Source organism: Colletotrichum spaethianum (assembly GCF_022836535.1).
Source record: "Colletotrichum spaethianum MAFF 239500 DNA, contig16, whole genome shotgun sequence".
NCBI lineage: Eukaryota > Fungi > Ascomycota > Sordariomycetes > Glomerellales > Glomerellaceae > Colletotrichum > Colletotrichum spaethianum.
Genome location: NW_026054786.1, coordinates 490,473 through 511,542, shown reverse-complemented (window position 1 = coordinate 511,542; position 21,070 = coordinate 490,473). Strand labels below are relative to the sequence as shown.

General features: G+C 55.1%; 8 protein-coding genes across 8 annotated transcripts; 5 read left to right on the top strand and 3 right to left on the bottom strand.

Moving 5' to 3' along the window:
• Positions 1-2,765: 2,765 nt before the first annotated feature.
• On the top strand, positions 2,766-3,237 carry ColSpa_06649 (uncharacterized protein; the record flags this gene model as incomplete). Its single annotated transcript, XM_049272861.1, has 2 exons — positions 2,766-2,876; positions 2,938-3,237. 2 exons carry the CDS (start codon positions 2,766-2,768, stop codon positions 3,235-3,237), a joined length of 411 nt encoding a protein of 136 aa, XP_049128818.1.
• A 1,785-nt stretch (positions 3,238-5,022) lies between these two features.
• ColSpa_06648 (carboxy-cis,cis-muconate cyclase) lies at positions 5,023-5,926 on the top strand (the record flags this gene model as incomplete). Its single annotated transcript, XM_049272860.1, has 3 exons — positions 5,023-5,169; positions 5,253-5,361; positions 5,460-5,926. 3 exons carry the CDS (start codon positions 5,023-5,025, stop codon positions 5,924-5,926), a joined length of 723 nt encoding a protein of 240 aa, XP_049128817.1.
• A 32-nt stretch (positions 5,927-5,958) lies between these two features.
• Positions 5,959-6,297, top strand: ColSpa_06647 (carboxy-cis,cis-muconate cyclase; the record flags this gene model as incomplete). Its single annotated transcript, XM_049272859.1, has 1 exon — positions 5,959-6,297. One exon carries the CDS (start codon positions 5,959-5,961, stop codon positions 6,295-6,297), a length of 339 nt encoding a protein of 112 aa, XP_049128816.1.
• Positions 6,298-6,545: 248 nt separating this feature from the next.
• On the bottom strand, positions 6,546-8,993 carry ColSpa_06646 (protein MAM3; the record flags this gene model as incomplete). Its single annotated transcript, XM_049272858.1, has 4 exons — positions 6,546-7,674; positions 7,726-8,395; positions 8,451-8,677; positions 8,743-8,993. 4 exons carry the CDS (start codon positions 8,991-8,993, stop codon positions 6,546-6,548), a joined length of 2,277 nt encoding a protein of 758 aa, XP_049128815.1.
• Positions 8,994-10,978: 1,985 nt separating this feature from the next.
• Positions 10,979-12,682, bottom strand: ColSpa_06645 (D-3-phosphoglycerate dehydrogenase 2, chloroplastic; the record flags this gene model as incomplete). The annotated part of the gene is made up of 1 exon (XM_049272857.1): positions 10,979-12,682. The coding sequence occupies one exon, from the start codon at positions 12,680-12,682 to the stop codon at positions 10,979-10,981; it is 1,704 nt and encodes a 567-aa protein (XP_049128814.1).
• A 1,957-nt stretch (positions 12,683-14,639) lies between these two features.
• Positions 14,640-16,445, top strand: ColSpa_06644 (uncharacterized protein; the record flags this gene model as incomplete). Its single annotated transcript, XM_049272856.1, has 2 exons — positions 14,640-14,760; positions 14,827-16,445. The coding sequence occupies 2 exons, from the start codon at positions 14,640-14,642 to the stop codon at positions 16,443-16,445; spliced, it is 1,740 nt and encodes a 579-aa protein (XP_049128813.1).
• Positions 16,446-17,013: 568 nt separating this feature from the next.
• Positions 17,014-17,395, bottom strand: ColSpa_06643 (protein transport protein SFT1; the record flags this gene model as incomplete). Its single annotated transcript, XM_049272855.1, has 2 exons — positions 17,014-17,172; positions 17,261-17,395. The coding sequence occupies 2 exons, from the start codon at positions 17,393-17,395 to the stop codon at positions 17,014-17,016; spliced, it is 294 nt and encodes a 97-aa protein (XP_049128812.1).
• Positions 17,396-18,980: 1,585 nt separating this feature from the next.
• ColSpa_06642 (SH3 domain-containing YSC84-like protein 1) lies at positions 18,981-20,553 on the top strand (the record flags this gene model as incomplete). Its single annotated transcript, XM_049272854.1, has 4 exons — positions 18,981-19,017; positions 19,106-19,209; positions 19,361-20,433; positions 20,490-20,553. The coding sequence occupies 4 exons, from the start codon at positions 18,981-18,983 to the stop codon at positions 20,551-20,553; spliced, it is 1,278 nt and encodes a 425-aa protein (XP_049128811.1).
• Between the last annotated feature and the right edge of the window lie 517 nt (positions 20,554-21,070).

The window sequence follows — 21,070 nt, the reverse complement described above, 5'->3', positions numbered from 1 at the left end:
CTTTTTTCACGTCTTCCCCTCAATCACTCACCTCGCTGCCTTTCCCACGAACTCCAAAGTGCCACTGCGAGGGTGACCAAACATCAACATCAGATTCAAGTTCTACGATTTCTGATATCTGTCTCATTAACCTCTGACTTTTCTTTTCCCTGCTTGCTTAATTTATCCTTTTGTTATCTTTAGCTCTTTATCTCAATACGAGATACTGGAAAGGAAACAACCCGAGGGTCACCAAGGAGCGAAAAGTCTCGGAACTCTCGTCCGAGCTCTATGTCAACTACAAGCTATCATAGCCGTACATGCCCCTGCGACTCATTCGTCTCGCTTTCGACGATACGGTCACTTTCCATACGGCGTGATAATAGGCCCTGGGAAGGCTTCCTACGAAGTTTGACGCCATAGGAACACATGGAGAACCTACATACCGAGTCCCGAAAACATTGGCGAGCAGGAACTTGTCAGTGGATATTCGACACCGACGAATACACAGAATGGGAAACGGGAGACAAAGAGACGCTTCTTCTCGTTGGGCCCCCTGGAGTAGGAAAGTCAACACTGGCTTATGCAGTCACTGAGAGACTGAAATTATCCCAGGATCCTGTGCTGTTTTGGGATTGTTCCAATGGCACCTCCCGAAATGACTTTTTCGGTTCACTGGTCCGACAATTAGAGCAACACTTTGGCTTAGACGAAGCGCACCAAGGATCAGATTCTTTCCAGTATTTCAGCGACTTTTTATCAAGGACTCGTCATGATATGTCGTGGCGGCTGATCATCTTTTTGGATGGACTTGAGCAAGTGAAACCTGAGGCCTTGTCCACGCTGTGGGAATCGTTTGACAAGATTTCGAAACACGGACGTCTTAGGGGCCCCCTCAAAATCCTCGCAACTACAAGACCTTCAGCTGGAATAACGAGGGCACTCGAACGTGTCGTCATTTTGCCAGTAACTTCCTCTTATGCAGATGTAAAGACCTACGTCTTCACCAGTCTCGGCGCAACTCATTCGCTCCCTTTCTGGAACGATGATCAGCTCCTTCATCAAGTCGTCAAGGAAACGAAGGGCATGTAAGTAACGCTGTCAAGGAAAGAGCAGGTTGTACTTGACAAGTCTACTAACGCATATAGATTCCACGTTGCCACCCGCCTGGTTTTGTTGTTGTCCAGGCTACGCAGCAAGCTAGAAGCGGAGCGCTTCCTTAATGCATGGACCGTAAGCCCGCAGGACCTGAACTATGTCTTTGACGGACTATTCAAGCCTCTTCTAGAAAGACTTGGAATAAGCTTTGCAAGGAGTGCTATTGAATGGGTTGCTTTCTCCAAACGACCTCTCACCGTCGATGAGTTCAGATACGCGCTCATTGCTGGGGTCTCCAGGTATCAACAACCTCTTCCAGAGCTAGATGACATTTTCTTGCTATGTCATGGAATCATAGAGGTGTCTGATAAAGGGCCTAGAACTGTCCAGTTCTATCACCCTGCTGTTGGTGAATACTTTAGACAAACACTGCACGACCACCAGTCGAAGATCCATGAAACGATCATGGATTGCTGTGTGCAATATCTGTCGCATATTCAAGGGCCCCATGGCCCTTCTCAAACCGACTGGGAGTTTGAGAAAAGGTTGGAGTCCAATCTCTTCTTCCAGTACGCATCATGCAACTGGGGATACCACGCCCACGAGTATTCGGAGCCTAGTCAAAACCTCCTGAGCTTCCTGAACGACGACGACAACGTCGCAATGTCGACCCAAGCAATCATGGTGCATAGTAATGGATCTTCAGCTCCTGGCTACAGCCAAAATGTGGCCCGGGGTGTTACTAGTATGCATCTGGCCGCCTACTTCGGACTAGAAAAGGTCGTGGAGAGCTTGGTGAAGAGCGGAATGGCGGTGTCTGCTAGAGACTCACTTGGGCGCACACCCTTGCTGTGGGCAGCTCGAAGCAAGAATGAGACGGTGGTGCGATACCTTTGTCAGAAGGATACAACCACACTACGAGCGCTTATCCGGGATGGCAACACAGAGCTCGTGAAGGGCTTGCTCGATGCAGGATGCGAAGTTGACGCTCTGGACTTCCTAAGGCGGACCCCATTGCATGACGCGGTAACATTTGAACGCGCTGATATTGTGGCCGATCTCATTTCTGCAGGTGCAGATATAAACGCCAAGGACGCGAATGGCGCAACTCCTCTGGGACTTGCTATCCACACTGGGAACTTGGAGATATTCCACTTTCTAGTCGACAAAGGCTCAGAAACAAAATCTCGAGATCCTACTCGGCTTCGTAGTTTTCTAGGCGGGCAAGAATGCCAATTGTTAGAAATCAGGGAGTTCCTCACAGGGCATACTGCTCTCCGGATCCTACCTAAGGAAGTTGAGACAATTAGAAAAAGCGGTAACCAAGAAAAGTATATGCTGTAAGTCCTTCAGGGTCTCTCATTTCGTGTCTTGCATTACTTACTGTTCAATGAAGACAACGCTTTGACTTGGGTAATATACGCCCTCCCCCGGGTTGGCCTGATGTCGAAGACCCGTCAAACGGGCCTCAGTTTGAACGTTTCGAACTGGGAATCATGGAGTCAATCAGGCTAGCTGATGAATCACGCAACACTTACGCTAGCTACTTTGTCGATATCACCCTCCCAGCTAGTCCGCAGCATACTATCAACCAAGAGTCACGACGCGTAATTATAGGCTGGGATGTCGAGTTGACAGGTTCCGAAGATGGGGCAAAACTATGGCGCACGAAGGCCCATTTCACCACGATGCCAAGTGTATGGCTCCCTGAGAACGGCACCGAGTTCTTGCATTACTTTATATCCCACGTCAAGTCAAACTGGCTTGCTTATTGCGACGCCCATCTCGCGGACGTCAATGTATGTGCTCCTCTATCAACTCAAAGGGCGCCGCACGCACCGCATACTGAGCCTTTAATAGCTTCGCAGGCAGGTGATCAATTCCAATGGAAGTGATCCGCAACTCTTGAACACGCTGTTAGAAGATGGCCTAAAGTGGCTGAATTATCGACAGCAGCTGGGAAGGTTCACGTCGAAGATCCGAGATTTCATCAAGAGTTATTCCAGGAAGTATAACGAGACGGGCGACCTGGACGAAGTCTTGGACCAATTCTACAATGATATTGGTAAGAAACTCGATTTGCTGGACGAGAACTCAAGAGACATCATTCAATTGGTGAGCGTATCCTACTATATTGTACGATCGATCCCGTTGGGCTAATATCTGAGGAAAGGAATTCAACCTAGTATCCATAAGGGAGGCACGACAATCAGTCAACATGTCAACAAGTATGAAGCGTTTGAGTTGGATAACGGTAACCTGAATATACGCTCTACTCCTGCCTCGTACTAAGTCTTTGTTTAGTTCATATTTCTTCCACTCACCTTCGTAGCGGTAAGACCAAGCACTCTGTGGACACATTAGTGTATACTAACGTGAGCAAGACTCTCTTCGGAATGAACATAGACATACTCGAAAACAACCCGCCCTGGTGGATTTATATCGTATTCGCTACGGTTATTTCTGGCCTCACATCGGCCGTGTGGCTCCTCTTCAAGTTTACTAAGGTACATGAACTACCGATCACAATCTGAAAATGAACAAAACGGTTCTGACGTAGCGTAGCTTGAGATTGGTATTGAGAATAAAGTCGTCGATGTAACCTCTTTTTTCAAGAAGATGAGACCAGGGAAACGGGAGGATGAGGAGCGTGCTTGGATGGCGGCGCCGCCGGCCAACAGGTGAATGCAAAGAGCAGGAGGCCAGATTTTGGCACTCGGCAACCTTGACAGGTCAGCAGGGCAGTACGGAATTAAGTATATATTATCCTGGCAGGAGCCTTCTACAATTGGTTCCCTCTCTCCAATCGGCCATGGTTGGCACAATACCCTGATGTGAAGCTGTCGTTAACGGGAAATGCGCAAAAAGCAAAGGTAGAGGTCTAGCGCAACAGCAGAGAGGAACGTGGTTGGAGGGAGGGCGGGGTGAAATCGGCCCGCATCCGCATGACTGGGTTAGCCCGGGAAGGCTAAGCAACATGACAACCGGGGACCTGAATTTACAGTCCAAATTGCCCCTCCATTCGGGTGTTCAAGGTCGACTGATTGGTCAATGAGGCCTTTGAGTGCCTCCGCACAGTCTCATTGCCGCGGGCAGTGGAATGGGAGCGCCGAGGTTTGTGTGTTGTCGGCCGGCTCCCGGGTCATGCGCTTCCGATCTCGAAGTGTCACCGATTGGGAATCAAGATCTAGCAGTCGGTACAGGACGAGGGACACTGCTCGCTCAAAGTAAGCGTTCCTTGCGCCAACTGACCGGCCAAGTCATACGAGCCGGCCAGCATCATTCGACGTCAGTCCACTTCTTCCCGGGTCGATCGTGAGAAACCGGCCTGGATATATATCTATCGTTCGAGCCCGTGAAATCACAACTCCGGGCGCTGGCTGATAGCTCCAAGAAAAAGTAGTGAGAACGCGGGGGAAGAACACTCTGCCGGGAGCAATCGTCCCTCGTAGGCCAATTACCGCCCACATCTCCCGAACGGCCCCTCCTAAATTGCGGCGACCCCACCCTGCAGTTATCCAAAGCGGGTCTTTTTCCTTCTTCTCCATGCACCGTGCCCCTCGTCGTCCGGGGTTCGGAAACGAGGGGCAGCAACAGCTCCAACTCTCTATCTTTCCCCCGTCCCCCATAATGCAAGGTACATAGTTCTTTTCTTAAATCTTTCGTCACCTCGATCCCTTCCCATCTTTTCTCTTTCACATGATTCTCTTTCTGGCCTTGTAAAGCGCAGATATCGTGATCTTTACCAATTGTAGCCCGAGCTATACACCTAAAAGCTGGCCTCTTAATACTTGCCGGAACCTCGCTCCTAGCTTCTCCGACTTCGCGCCGCTTTTTTCCTCATTGCGAAGCAGTTTCGTTCAGCCCATGCCCCCACGGCCATCGCGACTCTTTGCAACCCTCAAGACAACCTCCACTGCCAGGCTCTTCTCCACGACGCCCAAGATGCCCGTCCACCACCTCATGATCGGGACATGGACCCCGCCGGGTGCCATCTTCACCGTCGCCTTTGACGACGAGAAGTTCACTCTCGAGCTCGTCAAGCGCACCGAGATCCCCAAGGACCAGCCCATCTCGTGGATGACCTTCAGCGTAAGATGACCTTGGAGCCGTTGTGTGGGAATGCGTTGTCGGAACCAGTTGGACCCGTTGGCTTACACGACATGAATCGACAGCACGACAAGAAGAACATCTACGGCGCCGCCATGAAGAAGTGGTCCAGCTTCGCCGTCAAGAGCCCCTCCGAGATCATCCACGAGGCCTCTCACGACATGACCCATGATCGTACGTCTCACGCTCTACCCTATGCTGCGACGCACCCGTGCCGGCCGGCAGAAAGCCTCTCCAGGCTTCACCAGGACTGCCCAGCTAACACTGCCCAGCCAACGCCGCCCTCTCAACAACAAACACCCGCGCAATCTTCCTGCTCGCGGCGCAGAAGCCCCCCTACGCCGTCTACTGCAACCCCTTCTACAAGCACGCCTCCCACGGCAACATCTTCACCGTCTCCCCCACCGGCGCCCTCCACACAAACGTCCAGAACTACCCCTATGACCCCAACTCGGGCATCCACGGCATGGTCTTCGACCCCACCGAGACCTACCTCTACTCGGCCGACCTCACCGCCAACAAGCTCTGGGTCCACAAGAAGCAGTCCGCGGACTCGGCGGAGCTCGACCTCGTCGGTTCCGTCGACGCCCCCGACCCGGGCGACCACCCGCGCTGGGTCGCCATCCACCCTACCGGCAAGTACCTCTACGCCCTTATGGAGGCCGGCAACCGCCTCTGCGAGTACGTCATCGACCCGTCCACCCAGCTGCCCGTCTACACGCACCGCTCCTTCCCCTGATCCCGCCGGGCATCCCCGGCGCCAAGAACAAAATGTACCGCTCCGACGTCTGCGTCCTCTCCCACAGCGGCAAGTACCTCTTCGCGACGGCCCGCTCCAACAGCTTCGACGTCACGGGCTACATCGCCGCCTTCAAGCTCGGCGACAACGGCCACATTGAGCGGCAGATCTGCCTGAACCCCACGCCCACCAGCGGAGGCCACAGCAACGCCGTCAGCCCCTGCGACTGGAGCGACGAGTGGCTCGCCATCACCGACGACCAGGAGGGCTGGATCGAGATTTACCGCTGGCACGACGAGTTCCTCGGCCGTGTCGCGAGGCTGCGTATCCCCGAACCCGGATTCGGAATGAACGCTATATGGTATGATTGAGGCAGCAAGCGGAGTTGGGACGGGGCAAGATAGATTTTTCTTGGTTCAAAAATGGATAGAAATACATAGCATTTATATATACACCATACATGAGAGTTCAAACGACCGTAACTGAGGCCCCCTCAGTCGCCAACATGGCGCGTTGTGGGAGTGGTAGCAATATCGAGTGCGGGAATTCGTGCAATTGCTCAAATTATTATTCGATATCATACAGACGCATCCCGCCCACGAAGCCTAATCACACCCGTCTACGACTTATTTTTCCTCTTCTTTCGCCTGTTTTTCTTTTTACTCGCTTGTTGGCTGTTGTTGGTGCTTGGGGCGGTACTAGATGCGCCGTCGCCATCATGTTCTTCGCTCTCCGCATCGCGACCGGCAGTCTGCACGTTGGCCTGGCTGGTGGTCCGGGAACGGTGTCCAGAGGATCCCTTAGATCCAGCCTCGTCAGAGTCCGAGCTAGCGGCCTGGATAATGATCTTCCGCACGCCACTGCTGGTCTCAACCACGTTCTCGCTGATACTACCGCTTCGAACGAGAGGTCGGCGCTTGGGAGTAGCGGATCCTTCATCAACAATGCTCGTCACGCTTGTCGCGCTGCTGACCTGGCCGGGAGAGACAACGATGGTCAAGTCTGTTCGGGCAGCCTCGGGGCTTCCACTTCGCGAAGCTTCGAGGCTACCATTCTCGGGAACGGTTGCGGGTACATTTACCCCGTCAGCACCCTTGTCATCCTCTTCATCGTGAGCGGTGCTGGAGAGCCTGACCTGGGTCTCGCTCTTGCCCGCCGCGCCATAACTCTTACGGATAGCATGAACACCGCCCTTTCCAGAAAGCTTAGGCCGCATAAGAGGGGTGTGTTCGTCTGTCTCTTCGTCCAATCTGTGCTCGCTCACGTCGCCAGTTACGGAAGCGGGGCGAAGAGCCGGAGAGGGGCTGTGGAGCTGGGACAGGGGCGCACCAGTCGGAACAGGCTTGATCTTGACTGTCGTGGACTTTGTGTTCTTGGGGTTCGATGCGCGGTTGGAAGGCCCGAGGTGCTTGAGGTGCTGCTTGGCCTCGTCGAATGTAGCCTTAACTGGGACGGCGGATGAAGTCATACGTCCGTCTGGACCTGCGGAACTCCTTCTCATCAGGAATGTTGTCCTCGGCGCACTGCTAGACAGATTCTCTGGGGCATCACTCAGAGCACTAATTGATCCATTGCGTTCATACGGAGGATGCGGTTCTTCGCCAAACTCGATGAGATCGCCGTTCTCTGGGATAGGTCTGGGGGAGGGTTGGGCGGACTTCTTCGGAGTTCGCGCCTTGGGTGCGGGAGTCATGCGGCGGATGGCCTTGTGTACGTCAATGTATACGTCGGACTCGTCGATAATTTCCCTGTGACGCGTTAATACGTTTCCAAAAGAGGACGGATAGGTCACAACTCACTCTCCAATAAGCTCCTCAATCACGTCTTCGAGGGTAACGACACCAATGGCACCGTAGTCAGCGCCGGGATACTCAGATACCAGGACCATGTGGGATTTGCCCTCTTGAAAGAAGTTTACAATATCCAGGCAGCTTGTCTCGGGACGGGTCTCGGGGAGCGTGGCCAAGGGGAAGTCCTTCACCTGCAAGCAATCCTCGGGGTCGTAGGTGATGAGGATCTTGACCAGGAGCATGCCTACAAAGTCGGTCGGCTTTCCAGTGGCGTGAATGGGAATGCGAGAGTAGCCTTCGGACAGGATCCTATCCATAGTCTTCTCGTCAAGAACGGTGTCCTCGGCCATGATGAAAACATCGTCCATAGGGGTCATGACATTCTCGACGGGCTTCTCCTTCAAATCCAAAACGGCGCTGATGATGGTGACCTCATCCTGGTTGAGACGTTCGCCAACCTCGCCAAGGGACTTGTGCAGGGTAACCAGGGTCTTCAGGCCGCTCTTCTTGTACACGGTGCCGTGATCCTCGCCCAGCGCCCAGTCAAGAAGCTTAGCCGTGGGCCAAGCAATGGGCGCCATAAGCCACATGAGCACAAGCACAGGCTTGGACATGTAGCCACCGATCTGAAGACCGTATCGAACGCAGACGGATTGAGGCACAACTTCGCCAAAGATGACTGCGCGAACGTGTTAGTTGAGGTTGCGCACCCACAAAGTTCCTTTTCCACGTACCAATAAGCACAGTACTGCCAACAACAGCCTCGACGCCTCCGCCCAGACAGCGATCCAGGACGACGGGCAGAGACTCATTTACGATGACGTTGGAGAGAAGCAAAGTGACCAAGACCCAATGCTTTCCCTTCTTGAGCAAGTTGTAGACGCGCTTGGCGTTCTTGGACTGCGATTCGTCGGGGTCGCCGGCGAGGACCTGGAGGTAGATGCTGTCTTGTCCCATCAGGCTGGAGGCCAATGTTAGCAAATGGGCATCGGCAAAGCAGACGTAAGATATGGAAGTGGTACTCACGCGATGGTCAATCCAGCAAAAGCACCACCAAGAAGAACGAGCGCGATGGAGGCACCCATAAGAGGCCAAAAAGATGCGCCATCGGCCTCGGGCTCCTTGTCGGGATGGGTTACGGCGTGGATGGGCGCGGCGGCGACGGAAGATACACCCAGCGTCAAAGCCTTTGTGAGGCCGAGCACGGCGGTGCGGAAAAGACCGAAGCCGCCGGCATTGTTGGCCCGTCGTGTCGGGACGACTCCCCTTGTGGCCATAATCCTCGGCTCGTCAATTGAGAGATCGTGTGTCGTGGGAAGAGGCGTAGAGTGCGTGGAAAAGCAGCAAGGTCAAGCGCACATTTTATGTGGCGGACGCGGGAGACGGGCGACAAACGGGGCAAACTCAGGGTGGTATGGTGCAGTGCTCCACTCTGTTTACCTGCAGCTGCTTGTGCGTACGCAGGTGGGCGAGGTAAGCCGGGCAGTAGCTCCACCTACGGGCCAAGATCGGAAGACAAGTGGGTTCTTTGCTGTGGATGAAGATGCAGTGTGGTTCGAGCGACGGAGCCTTGCGGACGGGGACCAAAGGCACAGGAAGGAGTTGCTGGACGTCACTGATGACGGTAGACCGTAACGTATTTGTAATGGAAAGGTTTGCAGCGACGAGAGACGAGGATGCCAAAGAAGCCCAGGACAGAGCTATTGGGAAAGAGGAAAACAGAAAGACGGGAAAGGGGTGCGATGGCAGGTTAGGTAGGGTAGAGGTAGGTACCTACAGTAGGGAAGCTTTGCCTCTTTCTTAATGGGTGCTACCTAGGCCCGGCCAATCAACGACTCTCGTGGCGCACAAGCTTGGCGTCATCAACGGTCGGGGGACGGGGTCTTGAATTGCGAGGATGATGCATCATTGCCGCAGAGACCTTGGGACCTCCGCACTGGCATGCAAGCCGCCCACTTGAGTGCCAGGACGCAAGGTAAAAAGGCTGTCATCGGCACGTACGTTTATCGGCTATTCGGAATGGGCATAGTCAGTGAGCGCTCTTGCTTCGTCTCACTTGCCCCGCCATTTGCCTTTTTTTTTTTGCCGCAACACAATGTCTCGTCATTCTCACTAGATAGGTACGTGTGTACCGGGATTGTGCAAAATCCGGGGTAATGTTATGCAGGACAAAATACCGCGGCCGAAATGTTTTGTTCCTAGATCTGGGTAGTAGATGAAATCGCGATGGTCGGAACTCCTCGCATGAACTGAAGCTCAAGGTCTAGGCCGAGGCACATGCTCCAGTCTTTCTATTCGGCGCCAATTGAGGCTCTATTGCTGGCTGGTCCCCTGCCCTCGGGACGTCGGCACATGTAGAGCTCAACCTAAGCATAAGTCCCCTTACCTTGGTTGTGCAGTGCAAAGATACATGCCTCCATCCTGGCATCCACTGACGAGACTTGCTCGCGTGAGCAAGTATCTCGCGGTATTTTAAGTGCACAAAACGCCATTACTCATGGCGAAACGACTCGACGCTACGACGCGTCAGTGGTCGGCCGAGCTGTCTAGTCGTCGACCAGCTGGGAACTCGAAGGATTGCCCATCCATGTCAACATCACAGCGCTGGAGAACCACCAAGGAGTCCACGGGTCGTGGCAGCGACCCTGCGTCCGCCAGTTCACAGACTTTGAGGTGGCATTGACCTTCACTCGATAAATCCTCGGCCCCACACGTATTTCGTGCATTTACGGAGAAGTTGCACAAAACCGTCAGATCTGCTGTGGACTGTCGCAAACTTGGCAAACGTTGCAGCAACAGGAGCGAGCGATGCATCCGAGCGGCAACATCGCAAACAACCCCATTTCGCAACGGCTGCCGTTATCCGACTTGTAGCGACACAAATGCAGCTTCTTGTTCGACGTGAAAGCACGACAACGTGTCGGTTCTGCTTTGGAAGAGATTGCCATACTTATATGGCCAGGGTCGCTGTCATCGATCTAGTTAGGCACTAAGATGGCCGCCCGCGTTTAGTGTTGCAACAGTCCCCAGTTTATTCGCCGTGCCGCCTCTCGATTGACCTCTTTCACTCGTCAGTAGTATCACAAAAGCTGCCAAGATCCACGAACTCGTGGGGGGAACCGGCCCCCCCTCCCCCCAAAGAAAGTACGACTCTGCTTCGTCCTGGCTGGAGGTTATCGCTGGCATGCGGCATGCGGAATGCGGCAAACGAATCCCATACGATTTCTTTCTACTTCCCACCAGTCTCCATCCTTTCTCCTCCTCACAACCTTACCAGGCTTACGTTGAGAATACCTTCTGCTTTTTGCAAGTCATCCACCACTTCAACGCCAACTTTCCCCTTCACACCTAAAATCATGAGCGCCTCGTTGCCTTCCTCCGCCTTCTTCTCCTCGTCATCCAGGCTGGCCACCTGCATGAAGGTGATGTTGATCCCATGCCGGCCCAGGACCGTTCCTACACCGCCAATCTTGCCTGGCTCGTCGTAGTTGTGCAACACCAACATCGTCCCCTGCGGCTGGAATGTTGCGCTGAATCGGTCCAGTTTGGAGATGTATATGCTCTGTCCCGAGACATACCCCTCAATGACCTGTTCGCCATCCTTGCCGTGTGACCGGAGCGTCACCAAGCTGGCGTATACCGCGTTATTCACCTCTCCGCTGTGCGTCTCGCTGATGATGATGCCCTTTTGCTTGGCGGTGAGGCTGGCGTTCACAATGTTGACATCACGTCCGCCAGAGTCGCTGATGGACGAGACAAGACCCTTCACCAAAGCGGCAAACAGCGGCCGTGTGTTGGAGATGCCTGCCAGGTCGCCCTGGTAAATGAGCTCGAACTGCCGGCCACCCACCATGCCGCCCCTGCCGCCAACGAAATGTTGCGTGTACAGGCCCCCCATCTTCTCGATGAGCCGCACAAACGGCTGCAGCTTGCGGTATTCCTCCGGCATAATCAATGGCGCGTTGACAGCTGCCGTCGGCAGTCCGCCCCGGAGGATCTCGACAACCTGCGTACAGACATCCATCGAGACATTCTCCTGGGCTTCGACCGTGGACGCGCCCAAGTGCGGTGTAGCGACCACCTTGGGGTGTTGAGACAACTGAGCGGCCACCGAATCGACTTTGACAGGCTCTGAGGTGAAGACGTCGAGACCAGCTCCAGCGATCCACCCCTCATCCAAGGCACGAAGAAGGGCAGCTTCGTTATACACTCCGCCCCGTGCAACGTTCAGGACCCTGGCAGTCTTCTTCATCTTTTGGAACTCCTTCTCCTTCAATAGGTCCAATGTACTTGCCATCAACGGAGTATGGATTGTCAGGAAGTCCACAATCGGTAACAGGCTCTCGAGATCAGGCACAAGCTCGACACTCGCTTGGCGAGCAATCTCGGCGCTGGCATATGGATCAACCGCCTTCACCGTCATGCCAAGGCCGATGGCCATCCGGGCAACCTTCATTCCCACCTTGCCGAGTCCGATGATCCCGAGCGTCTTGCTGCCAACTTCAACGCCGACAAGTTTGCTCCTTTCCCATTTCCCGTCTTTCATTGTGGTATCTGCACGGCCAACATTTCGTGCCGTAGCGAGGAGGAGGGCAATCGTGTGCTCGGCAGCCGCGAGGATATTACCGGAAGGCGAGTTGACGACAATAATGCCTTGGCTTGTCGCTGCGTCTACGTCAATGTTGTCCACCCCAACGCCAGCTCGTGCCACAACACGGAGCTTCTTCCCAGCTGCAAGTACAGCCGCGTTCACCTTCGTCTCCGATCGCACGATCAGCGCGTGGTAGTTGGGGATGACGTCGATGAGATCTTCGGGGGACAGCCCGGTGCGGTTGTCTACGTCGTATTTGTCTTGAAGAAGGGCGAGACCGTCCGAGGAGACTTTCTCAGGGACAAGGATCCGAGGTCTGTCGGGTGAAAAAGATGACACTGTCGACGTGATCCTCTCGATAGCAGAGGGAGCCATGGCTGACACAGAGTATTGGACAATTACACGTTCAGTTATTCGCAAGTTTGATTCGAGGTAGAATGTGAGGCAGGGCAAAACCCGACCAGTACAGAATGCTAGATTTGGGAGCTAAGGAGAACTACTTCACAAAGAAGGTTTATACACGCGACCGCCGCTTAGGTTTATATACAAAGCACCCCCCGCATGACGGAGCTACACACGTCCGAGTTTGAGGTTGGCACGGCGGACGGAAACCAGCATGGCTGATTTGGATCCAAAGGGAAAGGTTCCGAGATGGATGTCGAGCGATATCGCGCCTCTCCGTCGGCGGGGGGAACTTTTGCTCAGCTAATAGCATGTGCTAATGGGAGCTGGGTGTCCGATGCGGGCAATGACGCCGTCAGGCGAACAGACGCAGACTTGGGTAACGATTCTGCCTATGACAGACAGAGGATCCGTCGGAGAGGCATCAAGATGCGACGGATTAAGGTGTAAGTCGGACGCGAGGGACGCGCGACCCCTCACTTCCCCCACGTTCACCTAATGCACCGGCGTCCCGCCCCCGCAACTCAACTGGTTAGCCCCCTCGATTCAGTGTCTATGGCTCTGCAACATGTTTGCGGCCATTGATGCTGGCTGGTCCCTTTCCGGGCAAGCGCTGCCGAAACGTCCTGGATTGGAGGAGCGCTGAGCCCCCGGACTCATTGCAACGCACACGAAATGGCACGAGAGGACGATATTGGACGGTGTTGCAGGCCTCATAAGTAACCTGCTAATACCCTTGCTGTTGGTCGGTCCATCAAGGTGTGGTCCACATCCCAGAGAAGCAGACATTGGTTATTCTTTCCAACGAAGCTAGGCATGTGCCGGGGAGTGGGAGAGAGACCAGATACCGTGGTATGATACTAGAAGATATCCTGCACAAGTCCAACATGACTCACGGCTATACTTCCGTCGAAGGGTTCAGGTTTTACTAATATCGATGGCCAGCGAGTGTCATCAAGTCAATGATGCTGAGCCAGTGTCTAACTCTTGAGACCTGTCGTCGACCGTTCAACCTGGCACTTGACTGGAGAATGCTGGATGACAACGTGCTCTGAGGCTGTCATCAAATGGCTCAAATCAAACCCAAGTCATGGCATCTGCTTGGGTAAGCGCAAACAACATCAATGCCGTGCTATGGATAGCAGGCAGACTCGGCGTATGGGATTTGAGCTCGTAAGACGACTTGTAGCCCCTCATCGAGCCAACTCTGCACCTTGGAAAGCATAAGAGCCTGCGACAAGTCCGTGTATCGGTCTGAACGCGGAGCTATTGCTCAAGTTGTTATCTGAAGTTTTGGATTCTTCCATGCATAAGTCTTTTTCTTCTAAACTCTGTTGACAGGGTCTAAGCGCAAGCATCATGAGTAAGACAGGATTGCTTGGAATGTCAGAACTACGAGTAGATGATCAAGCCGTTCTCTTGTGAGCCTTCAGGACTAAAGAAAAAATGGAAAGCAAAGCGATTGCTATACATCGTCTCGCAATATAGCAAATGTGAAGATATGCGTGTTGTCGGGACAAGGTCCAACTAACACAAACGCAGCCTATTTAACATGGGCACCTGCCAATGAACACGGGCACCTGTCAGCGCATCTACCACCTTTTCCGTCGATGTACAGTGGAACGGTAGGACCCCACCTCCACTGCCGTCATCACTGCCTTAGGCAGGGACATGTTCTACGGACTCGACCCCCAATTGCCCCTTACCTGGCCGGTATCAGCGGCGCGTGGATACTCTACTCCGTAATATTGACCCTAGGCATACGACGGTTAAGGTCCAGCTGGTCAACTCTGCGATCTTGCGATCCTTCCCCTTTCTCTCCGACTGTACCTACTGCATCAACTGGAGATCGCGCGACGATACAAAAGACCCGCCCGCCGCAGAAACCCCTCAATCCTTTAGCCTCGTACACACATAAACAAAGGCCACGATGTCTCGAAGACCGCCACCGAACCCCGCTGCCGAAAGAGCGGCCCAAAACCAGCAGACAATCAAGAGCCTCTTGAAGTTGGAGTGCAACAAAGTATGCGCCGACTGCAAAAAGAACAAGCGTAAGTCTGAGGCGATGCTTCTTTCCCATACCCTTCGATCTTCCCACTGACGGTGCCACGTTGCAGACCCGCGATGGGCTAGTTGGAACCTCGGCGTATTTATCTGCATCCGGTGTTCGGGTATCCATCGTGGCATGGGTACGCACATCAGCAGAGTCAAGTCTGTCGATCTCGATTCCTGGACCGACGAACAGCTTCGAAGCATCCTCAGCTGGGGCAATGCGCGCGCAAACAAATACTGGGAGGCCAAGCTGGCTCCCGGCCACGTCCCCTCCGAATCCAAGATCGAGAACTTTATCCGCACCAAGTACGAGCTCAAGCGCTGGACAATGGACGGCCCCATCCCCGACCCCGCCAGTCTCGATGTCGACGGCGACGACGATGTGCCTTTGAGCCTAGTCAAGGAGAAGCAGAACGTGGAGCGAAGGGAATCGGTTCGCAAGAGTTCGGTTGGAAAGTCGGCGGCTCCTCCCAGGAACGTTACTTCCCCGCAGCCGCAAGTCGATCTTATCGGCGGTGATCCCATCCCCAGAGCCAGTACGGCCGGCCCGCAGCCTGGCAAGGTGCCCCCGAAATCCGAGCCCGCGCCCCCAAAGGCCACGAGCACTAAGGATTCTCTATTGGGATTGGATTTCTTCGGCGAGCCCGCTGCTCCTCCACGACCCGCCAGCACCAACAATGCAGGTGGCATGGGAGGACCCTCGCGGCCAGACCTCAAGCAGTCTATCCTGTCACTCTACGCCTCGGCCCCGCGACCGCAACCCCAACAGCAGCAGCAACAGGCTCCTCAGGCCGCCGGCGGGGCATTTGGCGGCATGCCCTCGCCTACCTTTGGACACCAACAGCAACAGTCCTTTGGCGGCATGACTGATGCCTTCAGCAGCCTCAGCTTCTCCAATACCACCAGCCCCAAGCCGGCTCAGGCAGACCCGTTCGCAAGCCTGGCCAGTCCCGTCAGTAGCACCAGATCACCACCGCCCGCCTCCAACAACGCTTTTGGCGGTCTCAGCGGCGGTAGCTTCTTCGACTCCAAGCCGGCGGCCCCTGCGCCCTCAGCACATCAGAAGCAACCTTCAAACAGTGGCTTTGGCGGATTTGGCTGGTCCAGTTCCCCTGCCCCGGCTGCAGCCCAGTCCCCGCCAAAGCCCGCTCAACCGGCGTCGTCCATGGGTGACCTGTTCGATTTGTCCGCTCCTGCTCAGCCTGCCGCTGCCCCCAGCAAGCCGTCCCCCACTCCCGCCTCCTCTTCCGTCTTCAACCTCTCAAACCAAACCAAGTCAACACCCCCCGCTGCCAACCCGACCGCAGCTGCAAGCACGATCGGCTCAGGAAACTGGTCAAACTCGGACGTTTGGGGCTCCAACGCCTGGAGCACACCCGACACGAACACTGCGGCCGCTACTCCCGCTGCTCCCAAGCCTGCGGAAGCACCCAAGCCCGCCTTTGGAGGAACTGGTGACTTTGGTGGATGGGGCTCGTCTGGAGTGTCCTCGGGATTGCCTACTGGATCGTTTGCCAGCACGCCGATTGTCCCCGGAGCGTCTGGTGGCTTCAGCGCCGCGCCCAAGGTCGCCGCCGATGAAGAGTTCGGTGGATGGACCAGCAGCACGGAACCCGCTGCTGGTTCCGGATCGGCCAAGCCGATCGGTGGCAGCGAGGATCTCTTTTCGAATGTTTGGCAGTAAATTGCAAGCCGAGCAATGGGGGATCTCGGTGGGGAGTGAAAGGCTGGTGTGCGCTTCCCAAGACCAGGCCCTGGATTTACGTTGATTTATAGATATTCAATGGTGACGTCGGGAGACATGCCTAGTAAAGGGGGATTTCCCAATGGGCATGTTGGTGGTTCGAATGCAAAAGCGTCATAGATCAAGAATTTGCCCGAATATAAAGCAAGCATTGAAACTCATGGTAAACAATGACATGAACATTTGTGCGTGCAGTGCTAGTTTGCTCGTGCTAATACAGTCAGACGGTCCTGCTGGCCCCCCCAAAACTCCAAATCCATGCGCAGGGTATTTGAACGTCCACGCGCGCCCTATTTAAAAGTTTTACTCCCGTATGTGTCATTCCCGTAATGTTGGTTTCCAGGCCGCTGTTGGGTTGTCCCCCCCTTTAATTCCTTATTTTGAAGCAGTTGAAAAAGCTCGGCGTGTTCCGTCGTGAATTTGGTTGGACCTGAAATCGCCATGGGAGAAACAGACTCATCTCCGAATAGGCGATTGTCGTCGAAGCATAAATCATCTATTATCCGCTTCAGAAGAAGAGCTTTGCGATGTAGTACAAGACGATGAAGATGCCGATGATGATGCCCGACAGCTTGAGGATGGCGACCTTGTTCCCCGAGGCGGCCATACGCGTTAGGCGGCCGGCGGAGCCCTTGAGCTGGGTGGACATGGAGGAGAAGGTCTCGGACTATAGAGGAGAGACATGGTTAATTACGGGGTTCGACAATGGGTTACGCCCGACCCGAGGCAGGACGAGGGAAAAGGGGGGACCGTACGGTGCTGTCAATGACCTCGTGAGCGCGCGCGTTGTCGTAAATGTCGACCGTCACGCCCCTGAGAGCCGAGACCTTGGCCGACAGCTCGTCGAGGCGGGCATTGTTTTGGCGCTCGCGCTCGTAGGCTTCTGACATTTTTGCAGGTTTCTGTGGGAGGACGGAGGACAGGGGCGAGAGAATCCGGTAAGGGGTTCGGGAGACGGAGGGCGGAGCGATGCGGTGCGGAGCGGGAGGGTTCGGTAGACTTTGCGATGAGGGTTCTTGGGTGGGTATACGCCGCTGAGGCTTATGTCGACAGCCGCGTGTGCTAGATCGCCTTTGTCGTCGTGGGTGTGGACGTGGTTCTCGTGGTCGCGTGGATCGTGTGCGGCGATGGAGGGTTTTCACGTGTTCGCGAGAGGACTTCGTCTTTAGTGTCGGCGCTTGGTGAATGTGCTAGGGAGCGGCAATAAAGGGTGGAAGTAAGGTGCGTCTCTGCGTCTGTCGTGACTCTGACAATGGAGGTTGCGGATGTGGTTGATTCGGGCGGCGAAACAATGACGATGGGGGTTCGGAGGGCTGGTGCGTTTCCGTCGGTCTGTCTGGCTGATCTGCTCTCACAAAGGCGAGGCTGGGGGCCTGGCTGGATGGGTCTCCGACGGCGGCAGGCGAGCCGGGCCCAAGAAGAAGCACACACCCCGGACGGCTTCTCCAAAAAAGTGACATTGTCAGCAGATGGTCTCTGCGCTTTCTCGGAAGCCGCATCCTTGCCGGTGGGGTTGCGCGTCAGTAGGCCTGCGCCACAGTGGCCCGGAGCCGGAAGAGAGACCAAGCAGCCTCCCCCCTCGACTAGACGTCGAGGTACCCCGCGAATTACTATGTAGAGGACGGATTACCTCATCGCGCCTACCTTGTATATGCGAACTCGTCAAGGTCACACCCTCTCCCGCCCGGGCTTCTGTCAAGCTTGCAGCGCCTCATCAGGGCAGCTGGCTCGCCTCCCGGTCCTGGTTCTCGAAATTGTGTCCCGACGATCCCAGAGCTGACGGAAGCCAATGTCACCTGGTGCTGCTGTTGGCTGACCCCAAATGATTTGAAAAGATTTCCAAGCCTCCCGAAGTCATCAACGTGCGCCGCTCGCCAATTTGTCGTGTTTGATGAGCTGCAAAGTCGTCCAATTGTTGCTCAGTGGTGCCTCGTACGATGGTTCGGCTGAATCAACAAAGCTTAAAAAGAAAACCCTGGGCAAATGGCTCCGAGAGGGAATCAGTGCCTTGCTTCATGTCGCATGTCGAGTCCCCCAAGCCCAACAGGAAAGAAATAAAGTCAGGCAGACCCCTCCCCCCAAAAACCCCCCAAAACAGGAAGGAAATTCGACTACAAGCTAGAGGAAAATTAAGAGGCGCAGGCCCCTCGGCGGCTCTTCTCACCTGTCGTATCGCTGAGGATACCCCACTCAATCGTTAATTACGTGGAGGTGTGGGCACGCACTCGCACTCTTGGTGCACGCTGCTGCGGGAACTGTGGACGGAGAGGATCCCCGAGGAACGGTGCCTACCTAATCGCATCCCAATATCCCAGGCACACTCCTCCTGCTTTTTCGTGGCTCTCTTTCTTTCCCTTTCTTCACCTTCAAGTCTCGCAGCCCTTCTCTCCCTCTCTTCCTACGTCCCCGAACCGACCCTCGAGAAACGCGAAGACCGATCACACCGTAATCCCTCCCCTCGATACACTCGTCAGCATGGGCCTCCACAACCCGCTCCCGTCGTCTATGGCGTGTAAGTCCACACTTTTCCCTAGGTGCCGATCGTGCCGTGGCCCGCCAGTCATCATTGCAACATCACGGCTGACAACAGATACAAACAGCGGAATGCAAAAAGTGCGGCAAGATCCTGACCTCCTTCATCGACCCTCGGCAAGCCTTCAGCCCTGACAAGATCATTCCTCCGTCCGTCCTCGCCAACGCAAAGGTGAGCCAAAATTTCCCACCCCGCCCTTTCGAACCCGCGATCTACCCCCGCCGCCCGCGCTCTTGGCGTATGCGAATTCCGAGAGGCCTCCCAGCCCTCGCGAACCCCGTCGCCGGATGTGACTGCTGACGTGCATTGGTCTGGAATCTAGGGCCTTGCGATTCTCACCGTACTCAAAGCCGGCTTCCTTGGATCCGGTCGCTTCGGTAGCGGTCTCGTCGTCTCGCGACTCCCCGACGGATCATGGAGTGCGCCGAGTGCCATCGGCACGGCGGGCGCCGGCTTCGGCGGACAGATTGGCTTCGAACTGACTGACTTCGTGTTCATCCTCAACGACGCGAGCGCCGTCAAGACCTTCGCACAGGCTGGTTCGCTGACGCTCGGTGGAAACGTCTCCATTGCCGCCGGCCCCGTCGGTCGCAACGCCGAGGCTGCCGGTGCCGCGTCGCTGAAGAGCGTGGCGGGCATTTTCGCCTACTCCAAGACCAAGGGCCTGTTTGCCGGCGTCTCGCTGGAGGGCTCCGTAATCATCGAGCGCCGCGACGCCAACGAGAAGCTCTACGGCACCCGCTACACTGCCGCCCAGATCTTGACCGGCAGCGTCCGCTCTCCGCCTCAGGCTGCGCCGCTCATGAACGTCCTCAACTCCCGCTCCTTCAACGCTGGCCGTACCGGACAGGCCAACGATTCCATGTACAACGACATCCCTGTCTACGATCAGAGCCATGACGATGTGGTATGGAACGGTCGCCAGGGCACTGGATACGGAGAGGGAGATATGAACCATCGCAGCAGTGTCTTCGGCCCTGGTCATGGTCCTAATCGGGGTGCCGATGGCGCCAGCGAGTTTGGCGGACCCAAAAGGTCGAGTACATGGCAGGACGATGTCTACGACCGGCCGAACAACGGAGGCTTCGGTGGAGGAGTGTCACGGTCCAACACTGGAGTGTCGCGGTCGAACACGTTTGCGTCAAGAGGAAGCCACAACGACGACTACGTCTACAGGGACAACCCATCACCCAACTTCGTCAGCGAACAGAAGACCGGAGCACCCGGCAGACCTGCGGCGCCGAAGCCAAACTTTGCTTCCAAGACTGCGATGCTGAAGAAGAACGAGGCGGTTGCGCTGTTCACCTTCGATGCCGACCAGCCTGGTGATCTTGGGTTCAAGAAGGGCGATGTCATCACGGTGCTCAAGAAGACTGAGAGTGAAAACGACTGGTGGTATGTAAAAGGTTCTTTAGCACTTTCCATGGGCACAAAGCTAACATTCACAACAGGACTGGCATGATTGGCACGAGACACGGCATCTTCCCCAGCAACTACGTCAAGATGCGTGAGTAAAAGCCCGCCGAAAGCTCAAGGGCAGCAAAGCGGCAGAGTTGGATACCCGATTGATTGCATTCGAAAGCATTGCCCAAGTCAAGTCGCATACGCAGAGAATATGGGGAGGACTCGAAGGATTTCTGTTTGTTCATGATACTCCGGATGGTGGGTTCTTCGCCCCCATCCTGTTTCCGCCACAACGTCTTTTATGATAACGAATGTCGTCGTTTTTTGGCAAGTCCTGGCGTTTGGGTCAGGAAGAAGGGCGATGTTGAATGAGGGGTGTTTCTTCTTTCTAATTAGTCTCCCAGCATAAACGTCGGAATATGGGCTTTTGGGAAATGAGAAGAAGCTTTGTCTTAATACATACCATGCCGGTTTCCTACTACGAGTGGCATGCGCTCGGGAGCTCTGATGTTCTGTGAGTGTTGTCGAGACGCACAGACGGGTCCACGTACCGTCTCCCATGCCTCAGCTTCCCACGGCACAGTTGGATGCCGAGGCTCGCGGGCGCGACTGTCGCCCATGGCAAGAC